Below are 19,499 nucleotides of genomic sequence, written 5' to 3' on the forward strand. Positions count from 1 at the left end.
GGCCTTTCTGTAGCCTGAATTGTCACCGTCTTCTTTCCCCATTTAGCCTTAACACACTGATGATAACTCGATGGTACAGCCCCATATCTATGCATCCAGGTCCTCCCTAGAATGATGTGATAATTTGCCTCAGAATCGATAATATGGAACTTGGTGGCCGAGCGAATCTCTCCAACGGCTAAATCAACTGTTACGCATCCGATAGTAACTCTCCTTTCTCCACCGAAGCCAGTGATGACTATCGGCTGCTTCACAATGCGTTCTTCAGAGATTCCGGGTTTTTCTAGAGTAGCGCGAGTCATAATGTTAATAGAGGCTCCACTATCTAGAAAGGCCCTTTTGAACTCAACCCCGTTAATAAAAACAGTCACATAAAGCGGGCGATTGTGAGAAAAAGGATACTTCCGATCAGCCTCGGAGAAAGTAATGGCACTAGATTGCTCTTTTGCCTTCCTCGGGATAGACCCCTCAGTCGACATGCATTCCTCATGATGTGCCTCGGCTATATTAATGATAGACTTGGTGATTTCCGTTCTTGCCTCCCTGGAAAGTCCAAGCTGGTCAAAGAACTGCTTGAATTTTACACAGTCTTGCAGGGTTTTGGCATAGTGATCCGGATCTTTTTCCACTCTTGGAGGCTCGTAGTTAACCATCTCCTCGGTCTCCTCAAAATAAGATGCCACATAAACATGGTGTCCTCCTCTTCCATAGTATTCTTCTCCTCCTTCTGGATCAAAGGGATCTTCGCCATGAGTCATAAATGTTCTGCCCTCTGGATCGAGAGCACTTCCATAGTAAACTTGCTCACCCTCTGGCTCGAGGATGTCGTCCAGATAACAGTCATCGTCATCGAGATTAGCGATAGCCTCGATCATTGGGCCTTCATAAGCTATCATAGCAACATTCTTGCCCTTGTCTCGGTGTTGAGGATACGGTTGTTCTCGGATGTCTTGACTCCCTCGCTTTTTGAACCTCAATTCGTCTGCCTCGACTTTATCTCTGAAGATTTTCCTGAGAGTCCAACACTTCTCTGTCGGATGTTTCAATGTACGATGGTAGACACAAAATTCAGGGCTCTCACGGTCCTTTTTTGATGGCATTTCTTCAACATAAGGCAATTTTAGCTCTCCGTCAGCCACCCATTCCTTAACTAGAGCTTTCACTTCCTCGATTCCACATGGATAAGAAACATTCCCCTTTTCACCATTATATTGCTTTCTTTTCTGGCCTCTATGACCTCCTCCTTGTGAATTTCGGGTATCCGGGGCAGAGGCAGCAGCAACGATAGGTCCACGAGATGACTTGAAACTAGTCTTGTAACTGGCTTTAAATCCGGACTCCTGAGCCTGAGGAATGCTAATGTTCCGAGCTGCTTCTATTAATGCCGAGAAGGTGGGTAGCTTGTGGTTAACTAGAAACATTTTGTACCTGTTCAATGCCCCTTCTAGACAAATTTGAACCAGATAACTCTCCTCAACTGCTTCATGACAATCCACGGCCTTGTCCTGAAACCTTTTGACGTAGTCAAGGATGTCTTCACTTTCTTGTTGCTTCTCTTTACACAATGTAAGTGTGGTCACCTTGTCCGCCACTTGAAAGAACTTGGAGTGGAATTTGTTAACCATTTCCTCCCAACTTCGGACAGAGTTTGGGGCCAAATTAACATACCAACTATATGCTCGGTCGGTGAGGGACTTAGAGAATTCTCTTAGTCGGAGGACGTGGTTTGAACCATGAATACCTAGAGTCTCGATGAATCGCACAACATGTTCTCGGGCATTTCCTTGTTTGCCGTCGAACTTGATGAACTTCGGCACTGTATACCCCTCAGGGTATGGATAGCTCAGCATCTCAATGGGGTAAGGCGGCTTGACGTCTGGATCAGGCAAAGAGGGTAAGGTCCTCTTGCCCCGTTCGAGATCGAACATGGCCTGCACATCGGCGAGAGTGAGAAACTGTTGAGGGAGAGAGTTTGATGGTGGTATTCCCGGGACTTGGCTTATGTACCCGAAGATTGAGCTAGGGGCGTCTTGGCCATTCTGGTGCTGCGAATTCATCATTGGTGAGGACATTTGACGATACTGGCCACCAGCGCCTATAGACAAGCCAGTTGGTGATGGGATATTGAATTGAGGCCCATAGAGTCCACCGCACGGCGCCGCTATACCGGGTTGTGCTTGAAGATTTGTTGTCGGCGCCAAAGGAGGCCCGCTTGGTGCTTGGGTAACATTCACTGGTGGCGTGACAAGATTAGGTACGGGCAGAGCTCCCTTTTGCGCCATCATGCTCCTTATGCTTTCCTGGACACCAACAGTCGCCGGAGCACCATTCATTACACCAGAAACTCCCCTAGTCACCATTGGATCTTGGCTTGGCACGCCATGGAGCCCGGGTATGGGCAAACTGCCGCCGCCTACTGTGGTTTGAGCATGTGTTACTGTGGCCGTGTTGCCATGAGCCATAGGCTGATTGGGGCCTACTTCTCCTTGGATTTGATTTTGCGTTCCGGCGGGAATAACTCCACCACCAGTTTGATTTCCGTTTGGCGCCGGTGCAAAGTTAGAACTCATCACCAACATGGTGTGAGTGAGATTCTGAAGAGTGGTAAGAATCTCTTGCTGAGTATTCTGAAGTCCTTGAATGGCTTCAAGCAAAAGTGGTTGATTTGGAGCCATGGTTCTGTCATCACCACCATTAGAGGATCCTTGTTGGTGAACTTCATCTTCTCCCGCCATTCTTGTTGGAGTTGTGTGGATTCCAGATCTCGTTGAGACCATTAACCAATCCGCCTCCCCAGTGGAGTCGCCAAAATGTAGGAGAGGGTTCAAGAAAGGAGTTGGAAAATTCGAAGATCTTCAAAGATCCTTGAAGAACAACTTCGAATTCTCTAGAATATGATGAGAGGCTTAGATTCTTCAATAATCTCAACTTAGGAACACAACAACAAAGGAGATGATGGAGATAAGAGATTGGGTGAAGAAGAAGGCAAAATGGCTAGAGAATAGAATAATGGCAAGGCTCTCCCATTGATCTCCCACTTTCACTCTCAAGGTTGATAATGGAGAAGGGAAATTAGTTCTTTCCCAAGAGTTAAAAAATCTCCAAAATCCATCCCTTGTAAAGCTATGGGTGGGTGCTATTTATAGGCACCTCATGATGTAGGATGGAGCCCATGTGCAAGGCACATGGGGGATATTCTCTCTAACCACCTTGTCCGAGGAGGTGACCTCTCTGAGGAGGTGACTTCTCCGAGGATGAGAAAACCCCGAAGAGGAGATCAATCCCTCGGCGAACCCTTCTTCTTAGCCACACCTAACCAATGATCCCCAATCATCCCAAAGGGTCAGGGGTAGTCCCAAAGGACGTCCTGCCGCAAATATTGCCGAGTCTCAGGGACCCCCTAGATCGTGCCACCTCGACCCGGGTATAGGCTAGTTTAACCGAAGAGTGAATTTATCTCCACTCACCGTCCTCGGGATCGGGTCCTTTGTTCGGACTCCATTACGCCCATGGTTCTGGTACGTAGATCCCGGAAAGCTCCGAGCCCGCAAGTGTTCTGGGACTCATTAACGGAGCGACTTCTAGATTGCGTTTGAATCCGTTCGAAGCCAAGTGCTTCGGACCTCTAGGTTCGTGGATCCGAACCTTTTCAAGTCCGAGTGCCTCGGATCTCTAGGCTTGCTCAATACCCTTTCGAGTCCGGGCCCGAGTAAGTCTCTAAGTTCGTGGATCCGAACCCTTTCGAGGCTTAGAGCGATTCAGCCCGTTTGATGGCAATAAATCTGGGCCCACCGATTCTTGGACTTGCAATAAATTCGGGCCCACCAATCTTGGGCTATTGGGCCTAAATAATTTAATGGGCTCAAATTAGCTCCTCTTACATTCGGCAACACATTATACCACAACATTGCTCAACTCTGCAATTTGGCTTTTCATTTCGTATATTATCAACTCGGCTTCGGCGATATTATTCGGCTTTGGAAGCTTTATTCGACGCGTATATTTTATCCATTGCATACACAATCTTGCTTGGCACTAATATGTCGGCAAAATACTAGCATCTTGGCTTGCCGAAATCCACATCTGAAAATACTAGTGGATTCGTGTCAATTCAAGGAGTCCAAACCCACCAACCCGAGGAGCCAAGAACTAACCAAAGGTCACCGGTAGTTGCAAAACGGACCAAATTTTCAAAAAATTAAAATTTTCAAAATTGTCGAAATCAAGTTCTGACCATACCAGCGTGAAGTCCTCATTGAGACGAGTCTAACGCCACAAACTGTGTCAAAATCAGAGCTAAAACAAAGCCATACAGCCCAATCAAAGTTTGCGTAGAAAGTGAACTGGTTCGCTGGAGAAGACGACCAGCCAACCAATAGAGGAATTATCTTGTGCTTCGTGGTTGAATTACTCCCTGGTGATCTGAGCTCTCAATTCTATTTTGGCTACAACTACGCCATCAGAAGTCTGATTATAGCGATCCCATAGTCATTTCCAACTATTTGGACCCTTCTGAACGTATCTGTACGGTTCAATTCTACAAATTTTGAGTTGCATATCGAGCTCAATACATTGGCCAATCAAGAACATTAAATGCAAAATCAACGGTCACATCATACCCGATCGGCATGCACTTTCAGTAGCAGGATCTTGGGGCTAGGAAATAATCCTTTGTCTTCCCTGATCATTCATTTCGTTACCTTGGTCATTTATTGCTAACTGGGACATCTTAGTCAATTTTTCGCTTTCCAATCGGGGCACATCAGCCAATCATCATCTCGGCACCTCTGATATGCACGTATACTCGGCCAACTTGGTACAAACATTACAATGAAATTTACTTGAGTTACAAACTCCTACTCCTTTTCACACCGCTTCAAGCAAGTACCAGTTTTGGGGCAATACATTACACACTTGGCAGCCGACCGCTAGCACTTGGCAGTCAGCAGTTCGCATATTTTTGCGCGTCGTCATTTTACCAAAGCTGAATCTTTCCCGCAACACAGGGCAATGTGGCAAGTCCAATTTGCATTCCTTCTGACTAACACTTATCATTCGAAAGCAATGGAGCAAGTCTACATTGGACTAAACACAAACCGAGCAATGCTAATTGGCCCAAATTTTACTCGGCAATTTAATAGTTGGCCCAATATCTACTTGGCAATTCCTTACAAGCGGAGCAATATTATTGGTAATTAACACGTCTTTCTCATTCGGTACAGGCCATCACTGACAGGATGCATTATTCAAAATCCTTGCAATATTGGCACTTAATTGCCACTTAAAATCAGCAAAAGTCTCCGAGTATAGCGTAATCTTTGCACTCGACACGGAGCGCCATCAGCAAAGGCCTACACCCATGCCCGAGGGTTAGAATACCGCAGCCTACACCTACACATGGAGGTTAGAATACCGCGGCCTACACCTATGTCCGGAGGTTAGAATACCGCAGCCTACACCCTCATCCGGGGGTTATAATATCGCAGGTTTGCACTTTTGCCCGAGGGTAATAATATCGTGATCCATTTTTTTGGCTAATATGTCTACTTTATTTAATTTATATTATTTGGTTTAGGAAATCATTTCCGTGCTTGGCACATAGAAATATCTCTAGCTCGGCACGAAAGTTCATATCTTGAAGCGCTCTTCGCACTCGGCAATATACTATACCCTCGCCCGGGGGTCATAATACCGCGGCCTACGACTCTTGCCCGAGGGTAACAATATCGTGGCTCATCGTTATGATTTGTTTAGAACTCATGTGATATAATTTCGTACTATGATCACCATCATTTATTTAATCTCTCTCCCTTATATACATATATTTGTACATGCATTCATACAATCATTCATTCATTTATCAAAAGACCTAACATTTATTTGAACAGGGTAACTCGGCAAGAAAAACTCTCATGCCTTCTACTGCAGACAATGAAAGTTTTAGGAAAATTGTGGGAGCTAGAAAAAATATATATATTAGCTTATTGGGACTAACCCAAACAAGGCCCACAATGGGTCTAACCCAAACAAATATCAGGCCCCTCCATCTATATAAAGAGGGGGGGGCATCCCAGAGAAGAGGTAGATGATCTCTCTGCCCCACGCAGCACACAAACACTTTATTTCCTTCATCTTCTTTCTCTAATTCTAGTGGCTAGCTTTATCATCAGAGTGTCTCCAGTCGACAATCCTGGTTAGATAGCGCCAACTATGTTTATACTTGCAGATGATAGTAGCCAAGCTCATCTCTTCGTTGGAGCTCATCAATATCCATGTGAGAGGATTTTTCGGGTCTCACACTAGTTGAGTTTAAACCTGATTTGTATTTTCTTTTCAGTACCTGTTTGATAACTGTCTTAGTATATTTGTGGATCTAGGTCTTGGTTGAAATTGGATTGGTATGAGGTTTCAAAACAGTTCATTATACTGTTATTATTATTATAGTTGTTGCGTCATGGACTATTCTATTTAAAGTTGTTAGATCATATTACATTACTTTTGCCTTTGATTTCATGAGACCCCTGCTCGACAATTTTTTGAATTTTAATCATTTTTGTTTTTAGGTTTTAAATTCAGGAAAATTTATGGACACATCCCGTTATAGGTTTCTATAAGAGTTCTAATCCATGAAAAGTTGGCTTGTTAGTTGAGGGCCTTAAGCTTTCAAATTCTGTAAGGATAAGAAAAATTATGATATAATTGTCAAAAATAACCTTTCAACCTAGACTAAGAAGAAAAAAAATCATGTAGCCCACCAAGTAACTAGAGAATGAGTTGAGTATCTATATCCGACGTTTTCCATCACTCAAGTAACATAGGCAAATAAAACTATAGCACAAGTAAAAACACTCTCACCACAGACAAAGAAAAAGAATGCATTTGAGACAATTTCAATTAAACAAAAATGCTTCCATTCAAAATGAAGATATGGTATGAAACCCAACCGACCTTGTACAGCCTCAAACTTCGAGCTTTAGTCAATGTCCACCACAGCTAAAAACATCTACACCACTGAGCCATGACATTCACAAGCTACCAGGTTGTACATACATCAAGTGAAAAACTCGTCCTGCCCTACAACTGCACACGATGTCCGGTTGGGCAGCGCTTACTAGTCATACATTTTGCATTTTCTGAATGAAATCTCTTGCTTACGGAGAACCACTCTCTCGGCTCATCAACAGTCTCTCAGTTCTTCTCTGACTAAGTTTTTTCATTGCCACAATCCTCCTTACAGAGAACCACTTCAGCACACTGAATAGCTTCGTCCATCTCATCTGAGCAAAAGCAGCAGAACGAGCCAATAGAAAGCCATTGACAGCATTGCACAGATCAGACTGCGAGGCCAAATCCGAATTCTGAGACCGAAGAGGACAATCAGCATCAAAATACTGCAGGTGTTCATCGTCATCAAAAACTTGGGTTATGGATTCAGTTTCACAGATTAGGGAGTTCGCGAAAGGTTGGTCATGGTCGTATGTAAGATCCATACTGTCAATGTTATGCAAGCCAAAATCATCCAAGCTATTCACACCCGCCATAGAATAAATGGATGGTATGATATCAGGAGAACATGCACTTGCTTGTGGATAATCGAACCCACCAATCTTATTTCCACCAGAAGTCTCCACCATGGTCGAATCGGAGTAGAGAACGTTATTGAACAAGCACGATGAAGCGTTCATGAGAGAGGCCTCATCTTCAAAACAGACTACATGCTCCCACTGCTTAAATGCGGCGATTACCAAGTTATTGGTTTCGGCCTGGATAAAGAGAGAAAAGAAGCATATAAAAAAATTACAAATCGGGAAAAAAAATAATACAAAGAGAAATAAAAAGAGGAAAGAAAATGCCTTTTCCGTCTCGGAGAGCTTATCAACATGAGTATATTGGCATTCTGAAAGTAGTCCCATAACTTGTCCCACAACATTGAAAACCACACCAGCTTTCGGCTCAGATTGAGGAGGACAGTAGAAGTACAACCTAGAATCGAGTGTGCATGTCCCAGCATGGTCTATGGTAAGTTCCCACATTTTAGCAGACATACCCGTGCCAAGGATCTTACAAAAATGCAAAAGAAACAAATGTTATTAGAAATTCACGTTTCAAGGTAGAGTGAAATAGTTTTTCTTTTCGTAGACATGAACTAATTAAAACCAAGGCTCCTTCTAAAGCACTAATTTGAACTACTTTTCCTTCTTATGCGTGGACACGGGGTTTCCGCTAAAGCAACCTCAAAAACCTCGAATTTGTAACTTTGAATTTTCCGACAAACAAATTTCATTATCAAGCTTCAATGCTATTAATAATTGCCAAAGGTTAATTTAATTGCAGCAGAATAAAAAAGGGAAATGACAGAATGTATTACATTTCTAAGCCTCATAGGATCTAAATAGAGCAGAGTCAAAAAATCCTTCACAGTGTTGACTTTCTCCCTACTCAAACGCTTGTGGAAAGCTCCGTCTTTGCCAATTTTTTCCAGCCGCCATACTTCATCAAGCAGAGATGGGGGATGATGCTTCTTGTACACTGAAAAAAGAAAAACTTGAGTTACAGTTATGTCCATTTTGTCAACTCACACACGTTGACAATTTACTCCCAAGTGGTCTCAACTAAACAGAGTTAAGACAGTTATTTTTTTGGTATCACATTGCAGTGTAAGCCACCAAAAGCTATTATAAATTGGCTGATACATGTATCAGAAAAAAAACTAATACCACTGACAAAGAAAATAAAAAAAAAAATAATAAAGTACTTACATTCTCCACGGTGATCCCTGACAATAAAGGATTCAGTCATTGCCTCGCTTACTCTGATTCCATCAAAATTATCCACTACTCTTGCTCCCAGCCTAAATTTACGGCTCCTTGTCCAGCTTGAATTATCTGTAAACGAAATCTCCCCAACAAAACCAGTTCCTTCTTTCAGATTTAAAAATGCATCCCCAGTTAGGAGGGGTTTCTTCCCTTCCCTTTCTCTAACAATGTTATTCTTAAACTCTTCAAGTGTACAATTGCCGCCTTCATCACCATCGAAATCTCCTTCAAGAACTACTATTTCCACCTTTGCTGAGGATTCAGGGCCAGAGTAAACAACTTGCCCAGTAAGAGAATCAATTAAGGCCACTTTTATGGTGTGGCAATCTTCTCCTTCAATACGAGTTCCAGTGAATACAGGAAGAGAGATTTTGGGCAGGAACTGTAATTGTAAGCTTCTTGATTCAGAAGTTCGTATCTCTTTCCCGCAATTCCTAAACAAGAAGAGGAATGATGCATCAAAAAGACAGTGACAAAGGTGATCAACTTAGCTACCTTATGAAGCATATTGTAGCAGCTAACAACTCACCGCTTTATGCTGGTCACATACTTTCTTAGAGCTAATTCAACTTCTTCTTTTACCTGTCAACCCACATCAACACAAGTGATTTATAAATAATCAATCAACTGTATCATGTCATCCAATAGAAAACAAGGTAAGACACACACACAGAGATCACAGGGTACAGGATAAAAAATGTTGCTGCTCATATAATACTTAGTTGTGTCAACATGTAAACTTGACATAATGATGGCCCAATACTAAGCATACAATCAATGACTCCAAGCATACTTGACCAATTTTATGGGGGATATTGGCAATCCAACAAATAGCATATGGGTTTGTATTATGGTTCTTTTAGTGCTCTTTTCTTTTAACTTAGTTTGTGTGACACTTGTAGTTGTATGGCAATGCAACATTTTCAGTCCTGGAGCATTTGTCAGAAAGCAAACAAAACTCCTCACAATTCAGTAGTTACCTGCCCTGATGAACTGTTGAATTCTCATAACATGTAAACAGAAAGCAACACTAGGATAGGAACCTTCTCTAACACTTCTTGACAAATCCCACATTCTCATTCAAATACAACTCTTTGACAAAATAATTTCCTCATGAAAATAAGGATTATAAACTAAAATTTTCCCTAGAAAGAAAGATGTTGAACAGAATTCTTCAAAATCCAGTGGTTCCCAAATCAAAAAGCATTTTGGTATGATACAGAGTAGGAAGCACATACACATACAAGAAGGTGGCATGTTTGTGTCTAACACATGTCAGAAACCGACACTCGTAGGACACATGTCCAAGCATGTCCTACTATTTTCTTTTAAAAAAAGAATTTCAAATCCGGACATTTGAGAGGCACACATGTTTATTGTTTAGACATACATGAAACACATTACAAGTTTGAACAAAATAACTTAGGATCTAATATAAAAGAAAACAATGTAGATTAAAAACACTTCCCCCCCTCTGTTTTGTGTTTTATTCTTGAATCATTACACCCCACCTTGTCTTGGGTATGCACAATTATGAATGAATATAACCTAAATGTACAAAGAAAATAAATGTAACTTGAAGATATGAATGCTATGAGTAACATTTGCAAGGAAATGTGGTGAGAATGCTACCATTCACATGGCCAAAGCCGCACTAAAAGTGCAGGAGATCTAAAAAATTTGTTAGAGGAATGAACTATAGAGATCTCTATCCAAAGTGTTTACCAAGGATAGATACAGACACAGAATGGTTACTTATAAAAAGCCATCCAGTAGGTGAGGAAGCTTCCCAAATCAAATTTGCACAAAGACTGCTCCATTTGAGGTAAGAGATAAGAGATCACTGAAGTGCACTGGAGAATATCATTTTTACATGTCTATTAAGAATTTCAGTGTTACGTAAACCAAATACTATACAATACTGGTTGGTTGTGACAGAAATAAAATAAGAAAAAAGTCAAACCATAAAAACAAATCCTTTGAGCTAAATTTTTGAATAAGAACAAAACCGACAAAGAAACTTATTGGACTTCACTATTGTGAATAAACAACAAACAATTTGAGATTATGCACTTACAACTCTACGAATCAAGGGCTCCAGAACTGGCTCCATACAACGCTGGACTCTGTGCAAGCTCATCATCTCCATTACCACACTAAAAATAACAAACAAACTGTCAGAAAACCAAGAAAATAAAATTCTTGTTTTCACACTAGTTACTAATTGAAGAGACACACACCCACTACCACAAAAAAACACAACATTTTTTTCAAGTTTAAAAAGTAATGTCAAGGCAATTGAGAATACAGTAGATAACAACTTTTCAATAAATATGGCACACTCAACTGCACAGTTCTCTAACCACATAAACCTTGAACTCTTTAATGCCAACATATTTCTATTCAATATTTCAACATCAACAGTTACCTGAAACCCAATTAACTGAGAGCTACTTTATTCCATTTCTCTCCCCTTCTTTCTCCATAAATTCAGAAAGCCAGTTGGACCCTTTCAATAAAAAAGCAACCAAGTACTAAAATGGGGTTTGAGGAGGATAATAAGATGTAAGCAGTCTTACCCTAATTATGTAGAGAGACTAAAAAGGTTGTTTGGGGTGCACTGCAAAAGTGCACTTTTTTTTTTTTTAATCTTTTTATCTTTTTTTCGGTCATATTAACATCTCTTTACTTTTCTACACATTTTTTCGTAAAAATTTAAAAATATACCTATTTAAATGACATCCCAAACAACCCTTAATTTCGTGAATCGAATCTGCGTACTAAAGGCAAGCTTTACCATTAAACTCTTTCATTAGCTAAAATTAAAAAGTCTAGCTTTATTTTTGTCCTTTTTTGAACTTTTTTCAATTTTGGTCTATATATATTTTAGCTTTTTTAAATCAGACGAATCTAAAGATTTAAAAAGTTGAATCAATTTTGAGAAACAATCATTAAAAATAAAAATGAATTAAATTATATATAATCTAATTACAAAAATTGGCTTAGTTTTGTCTTTTCTCGTCTATTAAAAAAAATCAAAATTTTAAAATTTTTAGCATTGTCTAGTTGAGAGTTGAGACAATCTAAAAATAAAGAAATTTAACTTACCCTTTTTTTTATGTTATTTTTATTTACGCCTCCTAAAACTTCCTCAACCAGGCTTGGAAAGATCAGCAGAGCAAGTACAAGTATCAAGCATCAGTAGCACAAAAGAATGTTTTGTTTTCCTTGTCATTTAGGCTAAGTTTGGGAAGTTCCAAATAAGCCAAAAAACCAAAAAGTTACTCAAAAAGTTAAAAAGTTAACACTATTCACCAAAAGTCAACAATTACGGCTGCACAACTCCCAATTCAAATTTTTCTCTACAAATCAATTTTTACAATTTTTTATTACACATTTTTCAATAAAAAGTCAAAAAGTTAACCCAAACATCCATATTTTCAACCTCAATTTTTTAGTCCAAAAAGACAAAAAGTGCACTTTTTTAGTCTTCCCAAACTTGGCCTTAATATGTTTGCTCGCAGTAATTATCACCAAAAAAATATGGTCAAATATTAAAAAGAACAAATGCTCGATTAATTAGTAAATTAAATTATTTTATAAATCTTTTTAACCAAACTAAGGGATAATTCTGTTTCCCCACACTAATCCCTCTCTCTCAGTACACACACTTAATAAATACATTCTCAATATAAATATTATAAAAATATAAATTCTCAATACACATCTCTATATTCTAATATTACCCTCATTTTCAATTTTAAAACCTTAAGGCTATGTTTGGTTTCGATTTTTAAATCTTTTTTTTTTTGAAATTTTTTAAGAAAAATATAAATTAATTTGACAAAATAAATACCAATTTTGCCCCTAAAAAGATAAAACCATATTAAAATAAGAAGTTTTATTTATTTATATTTTTAAAACATATTCTAATATTAAATTAAACGGAACTTAATTTTTTTTTTTTTTTTTCATTCATCTACTCCTCCTTTACTGTTGTTACCCGTCCATCGCCACTGCCACTGTCACTGTCACTGCCGCTACCGCTTCTATCTCATCCCTCTCCATCTTAGACCTCCACAATCAACCTTGAGTGATTTCCAGCGGGAGATTTGTTAGTGTATGGTTTATAACGGAAAATAATCACAAGTGGAGAGGAAAAGAGGTGACGGGAGAGGATGGCAGATGATAGTGGTGGCGTGGAGATAGCAGATGACTCTGGTGTTTTAGAATTAGGGTTTAGATAGAAGAAGAAGATAGTATTATGGTATTTTTATTGTAAGATAAAATTATATTATTGAAATTTTTTATCAAAGAGAATTGACGTATGGAAATAAGAATTACTCCAGGCCTTGTTTTTGACTAAAATAGTCAAAATAATAATAATAATAATAAACCAAAATATTCAATCTTATCCACTAATCAATTATTATTATTTATTTTTTTTCCTCACAACCATTTCTTCAATTAAAAAAAATTCACAAATCATTAAACATAACCTTTTTGTTTTTTTAATCTCATAAAATAGTTAAAAAGCCTAACTAAAATAGTCAAAGGCCCAAAAAAAATGCAAACAAAATACCCCCCAAAAAAAAATTAAAAAAAACCTAAAATCTAATCTCATTTACTGGAGAATTTAAGGGCAACAAAATTTCAAGTGGGCAAAGCACATTTATCAAAAGTTTCAGTATATACAAATCACATCCAATCCAATTTTTACTCAAAAATTTTTCCATAAACAAAAACATGTGTGTATGAAAAAAGAGAGAGAGAGAGAGAAATCAGTAGAAGAGAGGAGAGGAGAGAGGAGAGGAGAGAGGAGAGAGGAGAGTCTAACTTTCGGAGAGAAGGAAGCTTTCGACGCTTTTCGTCGGAACTTGTGGCCTCCGATCGAGCCTTGCCGTCGTCTTGCTGTCGCTTCTGCGACATTTCTGATACACAACACTACGCGGCGGTGCTGACGGTGGCGGTAGCGGCGGTGATGGTGATCATGTAGTAGTAATAGTTGTTGAGGAGGCAAAGGGGCCAACATGCGGTGTCCAATATAGAGAACAAGATGGAAAGAAACCACTACGATAGAGAGACAGATATATACTTTATATTATACAGAGATGCAAATCCGAGTCTCTATATATAATAGTAATAAATGGTAGTTAATGAGTAGGCTCCAAAATAAATAATAAAGAATAACGTTATGTGTCTCAATTAATCTAAATGTTAGTAAATTAATAGATGATGTGGTATTATTGGTATAATTTTGAATATTTATAATTTATATAATAAATGTAGTCAATAATAATATTATAATATTAATTGATATACTAGTGTATATATTAATTGATGTATGTAATATTATCGAATAATAAATAATAAATTTTAAAAAAATTCTAATATACCTTTTTTAAAAAATGATATATTATATGCATACTTAATTATGTCATTTTTTTCTTTTATTTAATTATGACAGCAGCCTCTTGTGAAAAGAGGTTAAATGCGATTTTTTTTGACTTTTAATCTTTTTTGGATCACATTACTTCTCTAATTTTTTACACATTTTTTTCAAAAAAAAAAATTTAAAAAAATTCAAAAAGTTAGTTTTTAACCTACTTTCCAAAATAACCTATTATTTTAATTATGACTCATGAATCTTTTAGTTATGATATTTTTTTTTCTTTTTTCTTTTAATTAAAACTTAAAAAATTGAAATTATGTCAATTTTTTTTAGTTATAAGGTATATAGTGACGATTGTGCCACCCACACAGCAGTCACTATTGTGAAGTTATATGAGCCAATTTCGGAACCCGTTTTAATAATCTGAATCGTTCACTTTTTATAATATATCAAGTAGAATATATTGATAAAAACTCAAACTGATCGGATATCATTAACTATTTCATCGAATTGTATTTGTACATAAAAATAAATGACAAATGTAATTTGAATTAGAAAATTGAATATAAATGTAAGTAGATGACAAGGTTAACGATATTCAATCAACTTTTTTTTCTTTTTTTTTTTTGAGTGAATGATATTCAATCAACTTGAGTATATTCTACTCTTTATATTTAAAAAATGAATAGTTTAAATTATCAAATCAGTCTTAAAATAGATCCATATGACTATAGCATGCCTGGTTTGGCATAACCTATATAATCCATCTTTTTATATTTTTTTCATCATATCACTTCTCTACTTTTTTGCACATCTTTTCGTAAAAAAATAAAAAGTATATTTTTTAGAACACTCCAAACCAACCCTAGTCACCCCATTTCCATTTCCTACAAAGAGGTATTTTAGAAAAATAATTAGAAGTTAACTTTTAACTTTAACTCAAGTTTTTTGACTTTTTAAAAAGTCATTTAGAAAGTTAGTAAAAAATTATTTTTTCTCTTTTTTAGTTAATATTTATTTATATTATCACATCACATTTAAATGATCAAAATACCTCACCCAAAAAATTTTGCCCTAATCCACAAATGTAAATATAAAAAGTGTAATTATAATTTCATAAAAATCTTTTAAGCGCCTTTCCAAATAATTTTAATGCCCAAAAACCTAACTTTTAGCTTTTTTTAACAAATTTATTTTTTTTCTTAAATGTCACAATGGAAGCGTTAATTAGTATCACCATTAATGATGTGACAATGAATATACCACATTATTAGTGATTGTTTTAAAATATCACTTTAAATAGCCTCGATCATTGCCCATGGCACAAAAGTGTTGTTCCTATCTGCGAAAAACGTGATTTGGCTATCTGCGAATAAAACGTGATTTGGCTGCGTCTGCAACATGAACGTTTTTTTCACAGGAGGTGATGATGATGAGTTTTTACACTCCATTTGAATCTAAAGATGAAAGAAGAAGATAAATTATCAGTGTGTTCGTTAATAGATTTGGGTAAAAGAAAATACGTATGAAATATATAATATATATATTATTTATATTTTATCTTTCTTTTTGCTTTTTATTTTTAAGAATTATTTTGAAAAATAGTTTGTAAGTTGATTTTTTGACTTATTACAAATAAATGTATATAAAGTAGAGAAATAATGTGTCATATATAAGTTAATAAGATGACTTATAAGCTTGTTCCCGAGCAAAGCTCGTTGTCATTTGGTTATGACTTTTTTAATTGATATTTTTGAGTTAAGACTTTTTTAACTTGAGACTAAAAAATTTGTTTGGATTGATTTTCTTTTTTTTAACTTTTGTGAGAGAAAAAATAAAATGATTATAATTTAAATGTAACACTTTATCTTATTGATATATTTAACATATTTTATCTTTTATGCTTATTTAAGCAAAAAAAACTCTAGTCAAATGAAGTCTAAATCCGCCTCTAAACTCATTAATCAAACAAAACCTTACATCTTATGTTTGGGAAGTGGGTTTTGTGACTTTTTTTTGACTAAAATAGTCACAAAAATAAAATAAATTTTTTAGTCCAATAAGATAAAACATCTCATCTAACCTATAATTATTTCATTTTTTCTCTCACAAAAAAAAACTAAAAAAATCAAAAGCCCTTTCCAAACCAAAATTTTTAACCCCAGACTAAAATAGTCAAAAAAATCAAAAAAATTAACTTACTTCCCAAACGAAACCACAATTTCTCACTTTAAAAAGAAATAATTATACTTTTTTAACTTTTTGTTTGGACTTATTGTAATTAAAAAAATGATATATACCTTTTTATTTTATTTACTTTTTATTTAGATGATAGTTTAGGTATTATAATTTTTATAAGAAATAACACTTAAGTTTGGTACAATTTGTATATCTCACCATTATTTACTTTATTAAGGAGTTGTTTGAAATTTTCTTCTTTAGGTGTTGTTTGGCAAGTTGGTTTATGGCTAAAATAGTCACAAAAGATAAAATAGACTATTTTAGACATAACAAACAAAACATCATATTCAACCCATAATCATTACACTCTTCTCTCACAAAAAAAAAGTCAAAAAAGCTAAAAAGCCAAAAAGTCCTTCCCAAACCAAGCTTTTTAGCTCAGGCTAAATAGCCAAAAAAGCCAAAAAGTCAACCCACTTCCCAAACGGGGGCTTAGTGCATTTTTAAAATTTTTAATGAAAAAATATATAAAAATAATATGACTCCAATAAATACACTTATCAAATAAAAATACTTATTTAGTACATTCCCAAACAATCTCTAAACATTCAACAAGTGATTTTTCTCATCAATCTCCATACAGCAATGCTAAGTATCATGATAAGTCTTTCATGAAAATGATCATGAAAGATTTGTGACCTTTAGATTACACTTAGAATAAAACACCACACACTAATCAAGGTAATCTAAAGGTCACAAATCTTTCATGATCATTTTCATGAAATTTTTTTCATGATCCCTAACATTTCTCATTTCCATAAATATATTTAGAGAGAGAGAGAGAGAGACAGGTAGATAGAGGGAGCGGGAGTGGAGAGGTGTTTGGTACCATTTACGTTTTCAGTTTATATTTACAAAAATTTTATAAACTAGTTTTTATTTATTTATTGTTTATTTTTAGAAAAACATAAACTACAAACGCGTTTGGTAATTGACAAAATGTTTAAAAAAAATAAAAATATAAAAAAGAATGAGAAATGGCAAGTGGTGGCAGGTGGCGGCGGAAAATGGTGGTGGAAAGTGGTTACGGTAGATGGTGGGTAGCTAGTGGTGGTAGGTGGTGGCGGGTAGGTGGGTAACGGTGGCGAGTGGTGGATGGTAGCGAGTGGGTGGTGGTGGTGGTGGTGGCGGTGGCGGGTGGTGGTGGTGAGTGGGTAGGTGACGGTGGTGGGTGGTAGCGAGTGGATGGCGGTGGCGGGTAATGGGTGGTGGTAGCGGGTGAATGGCGGATGGCGGCTGGTGGCAGGTGGTGATAGTGGGTGGGTGGGTAACGGTGGCGGGTGGTGGGTGGTGGCGGGTGATGGGTGGTAGTGGCAGGTAGGTGGCAGATGGCGGGTGGTGGTGGGTGGTGGCAGGTGATGGGTGGGTGGGTGACAGTGGCGGGTGGTAGGTGGTAGGTGGTAGCGAGTGAGTGGTGGTGGTGGTGGTGGGTGATGGTGGTGGTGGTGGTGGTGGTGGTGGTGGTGGTGGCAAGTGGGTGGTGAGTGGTGGTGGCAAGTAGATGGCAGGTGGTGGTGGCGGGCGGTGGATGGCAGTGGCGGGTGGCGAGTGGAGGACAGATGGGTGGTGGGTGGTGGTGGCGAGTGGGTGGCAGGTAGGTGGTGACTGGTGGTGGCAGGTGGCTGGTGAGTGGTGATGGCAGGTGGTAGTGGGTGGTGGTGGCGGAAGACGATGGTGGAAAATGGTGGCGGGTGGTGGTGGCTAGTGTTGGGTGGTAAAAAAAAAAAAATTAAAAACTCAAAATGGAAACACATTTTTTGTGTTTTCATTTTTTGGCCAAATTTATAAACTGAGACCACTGATTTATAAATCAAAAATTTTACTAAACAAGTTTTTATTTGAGTTTTTTAAATTTTTGTAAATATAAATAGAAAACTGAAAACGTAAGTGTTATCAAACGACACCTAAACATTCAACAAGTGATTTTTCTCATCAATCTCCATACAGCAATGTTAAGTATCATGATAAGTCTTTCATGAAAATAATCACGAAAGATTTGTGACATTTGGATTACACATAGAATAAAACACCATACACTAATCAAGGTAATCTAAAAGTCACAAATCTTTAATGATCATTTTCATGAAAATTTTTTCATGATCCCTAACATTTCTCATTTCCATAAATATATTTAGAGAGAGAGAGAGAGACAGGTAGATAGAGGGAGCGGGAGTGGAGAGGTTGTCGGGTGCGATGACAGAAAAGGAGAAGTCCGCATGCTCTAAACTATTCGCCCCAACTCCCAGTTGGAGTTCGAGTCCTGATCGAATTTAAAAAAATTAAATTCAAACTTCTTATCTAAAATTTTAAAATCTTGAAATTGACTACAATTAATTAAATTATATAAACTAATTAAATTTCAGCTTAAAAAAAAAAAGGGTTTGTTTGATAACTAGTCTTTGATAAAAATCAATTGAAAGTTGAATGTTAAAAATTACAGCTTGTTTTGGTAATTGATGAAATGTGTCTGATAAAAATTAAGTATTGAATGAAAACAGATTGTTTAATAAACATCAAATTTATTATTTATTATTTTTAATTTGTAACTTTTAATTTTTATATTGTAATAGTGGCAGTGACGGCAATGACAATGGTAATGAAAATAAGGAAATTGTGGTTGTGATGATGATGGAGGGATAATGTAATGGAGGTAAAATGGGTGGGTAATGATGGCGATGATTGTAGTAGTGGAATGATAGTGGTAGTTATGACAACGGTGACAATGAGTATTAAGATGAAAGGTAGTTGTAATGGTGGTGTAGAGGTAGTCACAATGACAATGGAGTGATTGCGGTGGTAATATAGTGATAGTAGTTGAGGGGGTAATTTATAAGAAAATTGGACCGAGCTGGGTAATGGGCCGTTATGGGCCACAGTACGAAGGACTGAGTAAAATGGCCATGAAGTTATTCCGGTCCAAATGAGGCTTGAAGTTATTCCGGTCCCAAAGAGCTACGGTTAGCTCGGTCACCATACTAAAAGTTATACCGGTCATGGCGCAGTGGTATTAGATCGGTCGGAACCATGCTAATTGTTAGCTCGGTCCAATC

At 37.3% G+C, this 19,499-nt stretch overlaps 1 protein-coding gene across 3 annotated transcripts; it reads right to left on the reverse strand.

Moving 5' to 3' along the window:
- Positions 1 to 6,894: 6,894 nt before the first annotated feature.
- LOC114289848 (calmodulin-binding protein 60 A) lies at positions 6,895 to 13,985 on the reverse strand. 3 transcript variants are annotated; one of them, XM_028233662.2, is made up of 7 exons: positions 13,654 to 13,979; positions 10,894 to 10,972; positions 9,346 to 9,398; positions 8,760 to 9,250; positions 8,369 to 8,529; positions 7,854 to 8,060; positions 6,895 to 7,763 (listed from the first exon to the last, which is right to left on the reverse strand). In XM_028233662.2, exons 1-7 carry the CDS (start codon positions 13,743 to 13,745, stop codon positions 7,152 to 7,154), a joined length of 1,695 nt encoding a protein of 564 aa, XP_028089463.2. In that variant the 5' UTR covers positions 13,746 to 13,979; the 3' UTR covers positions 6,895 to 7,151. The 3 variants fall into 3 exon arrangements, with proteins under 3 accessions (XP_028089463.2, XP_082765791.1, XP_082765792.1); XM_082909665.1 differs by having other exon boundaries at positions 6,895 to 8,060; positions 13,654 to 13,985; XM_082909666.1 differs by lacking the exon at positions 13,654 to 13,979 and adding an exon at positions 11,245 to 11,331 and having other exon boundaries at positions 6,895 to 8,060.
- Positions 13,986 to 19,499: the final 5,514 nt, after the last annotated feature.

The sequence above is a fragment of the Camellia sinensis genome, chromosome 15 (genome assembly GCF_055761805.1).
Source record: "Camellia sinensis isolate YWXY chromosome 15, ASM5576180v1, whole genome shotgun sequence".
NCBI lineage: Eukaryota > Viridiplantae > Streptophyta > Magnoliopsida > Ericales > Theaceae > Camellia > Camellia sinensis.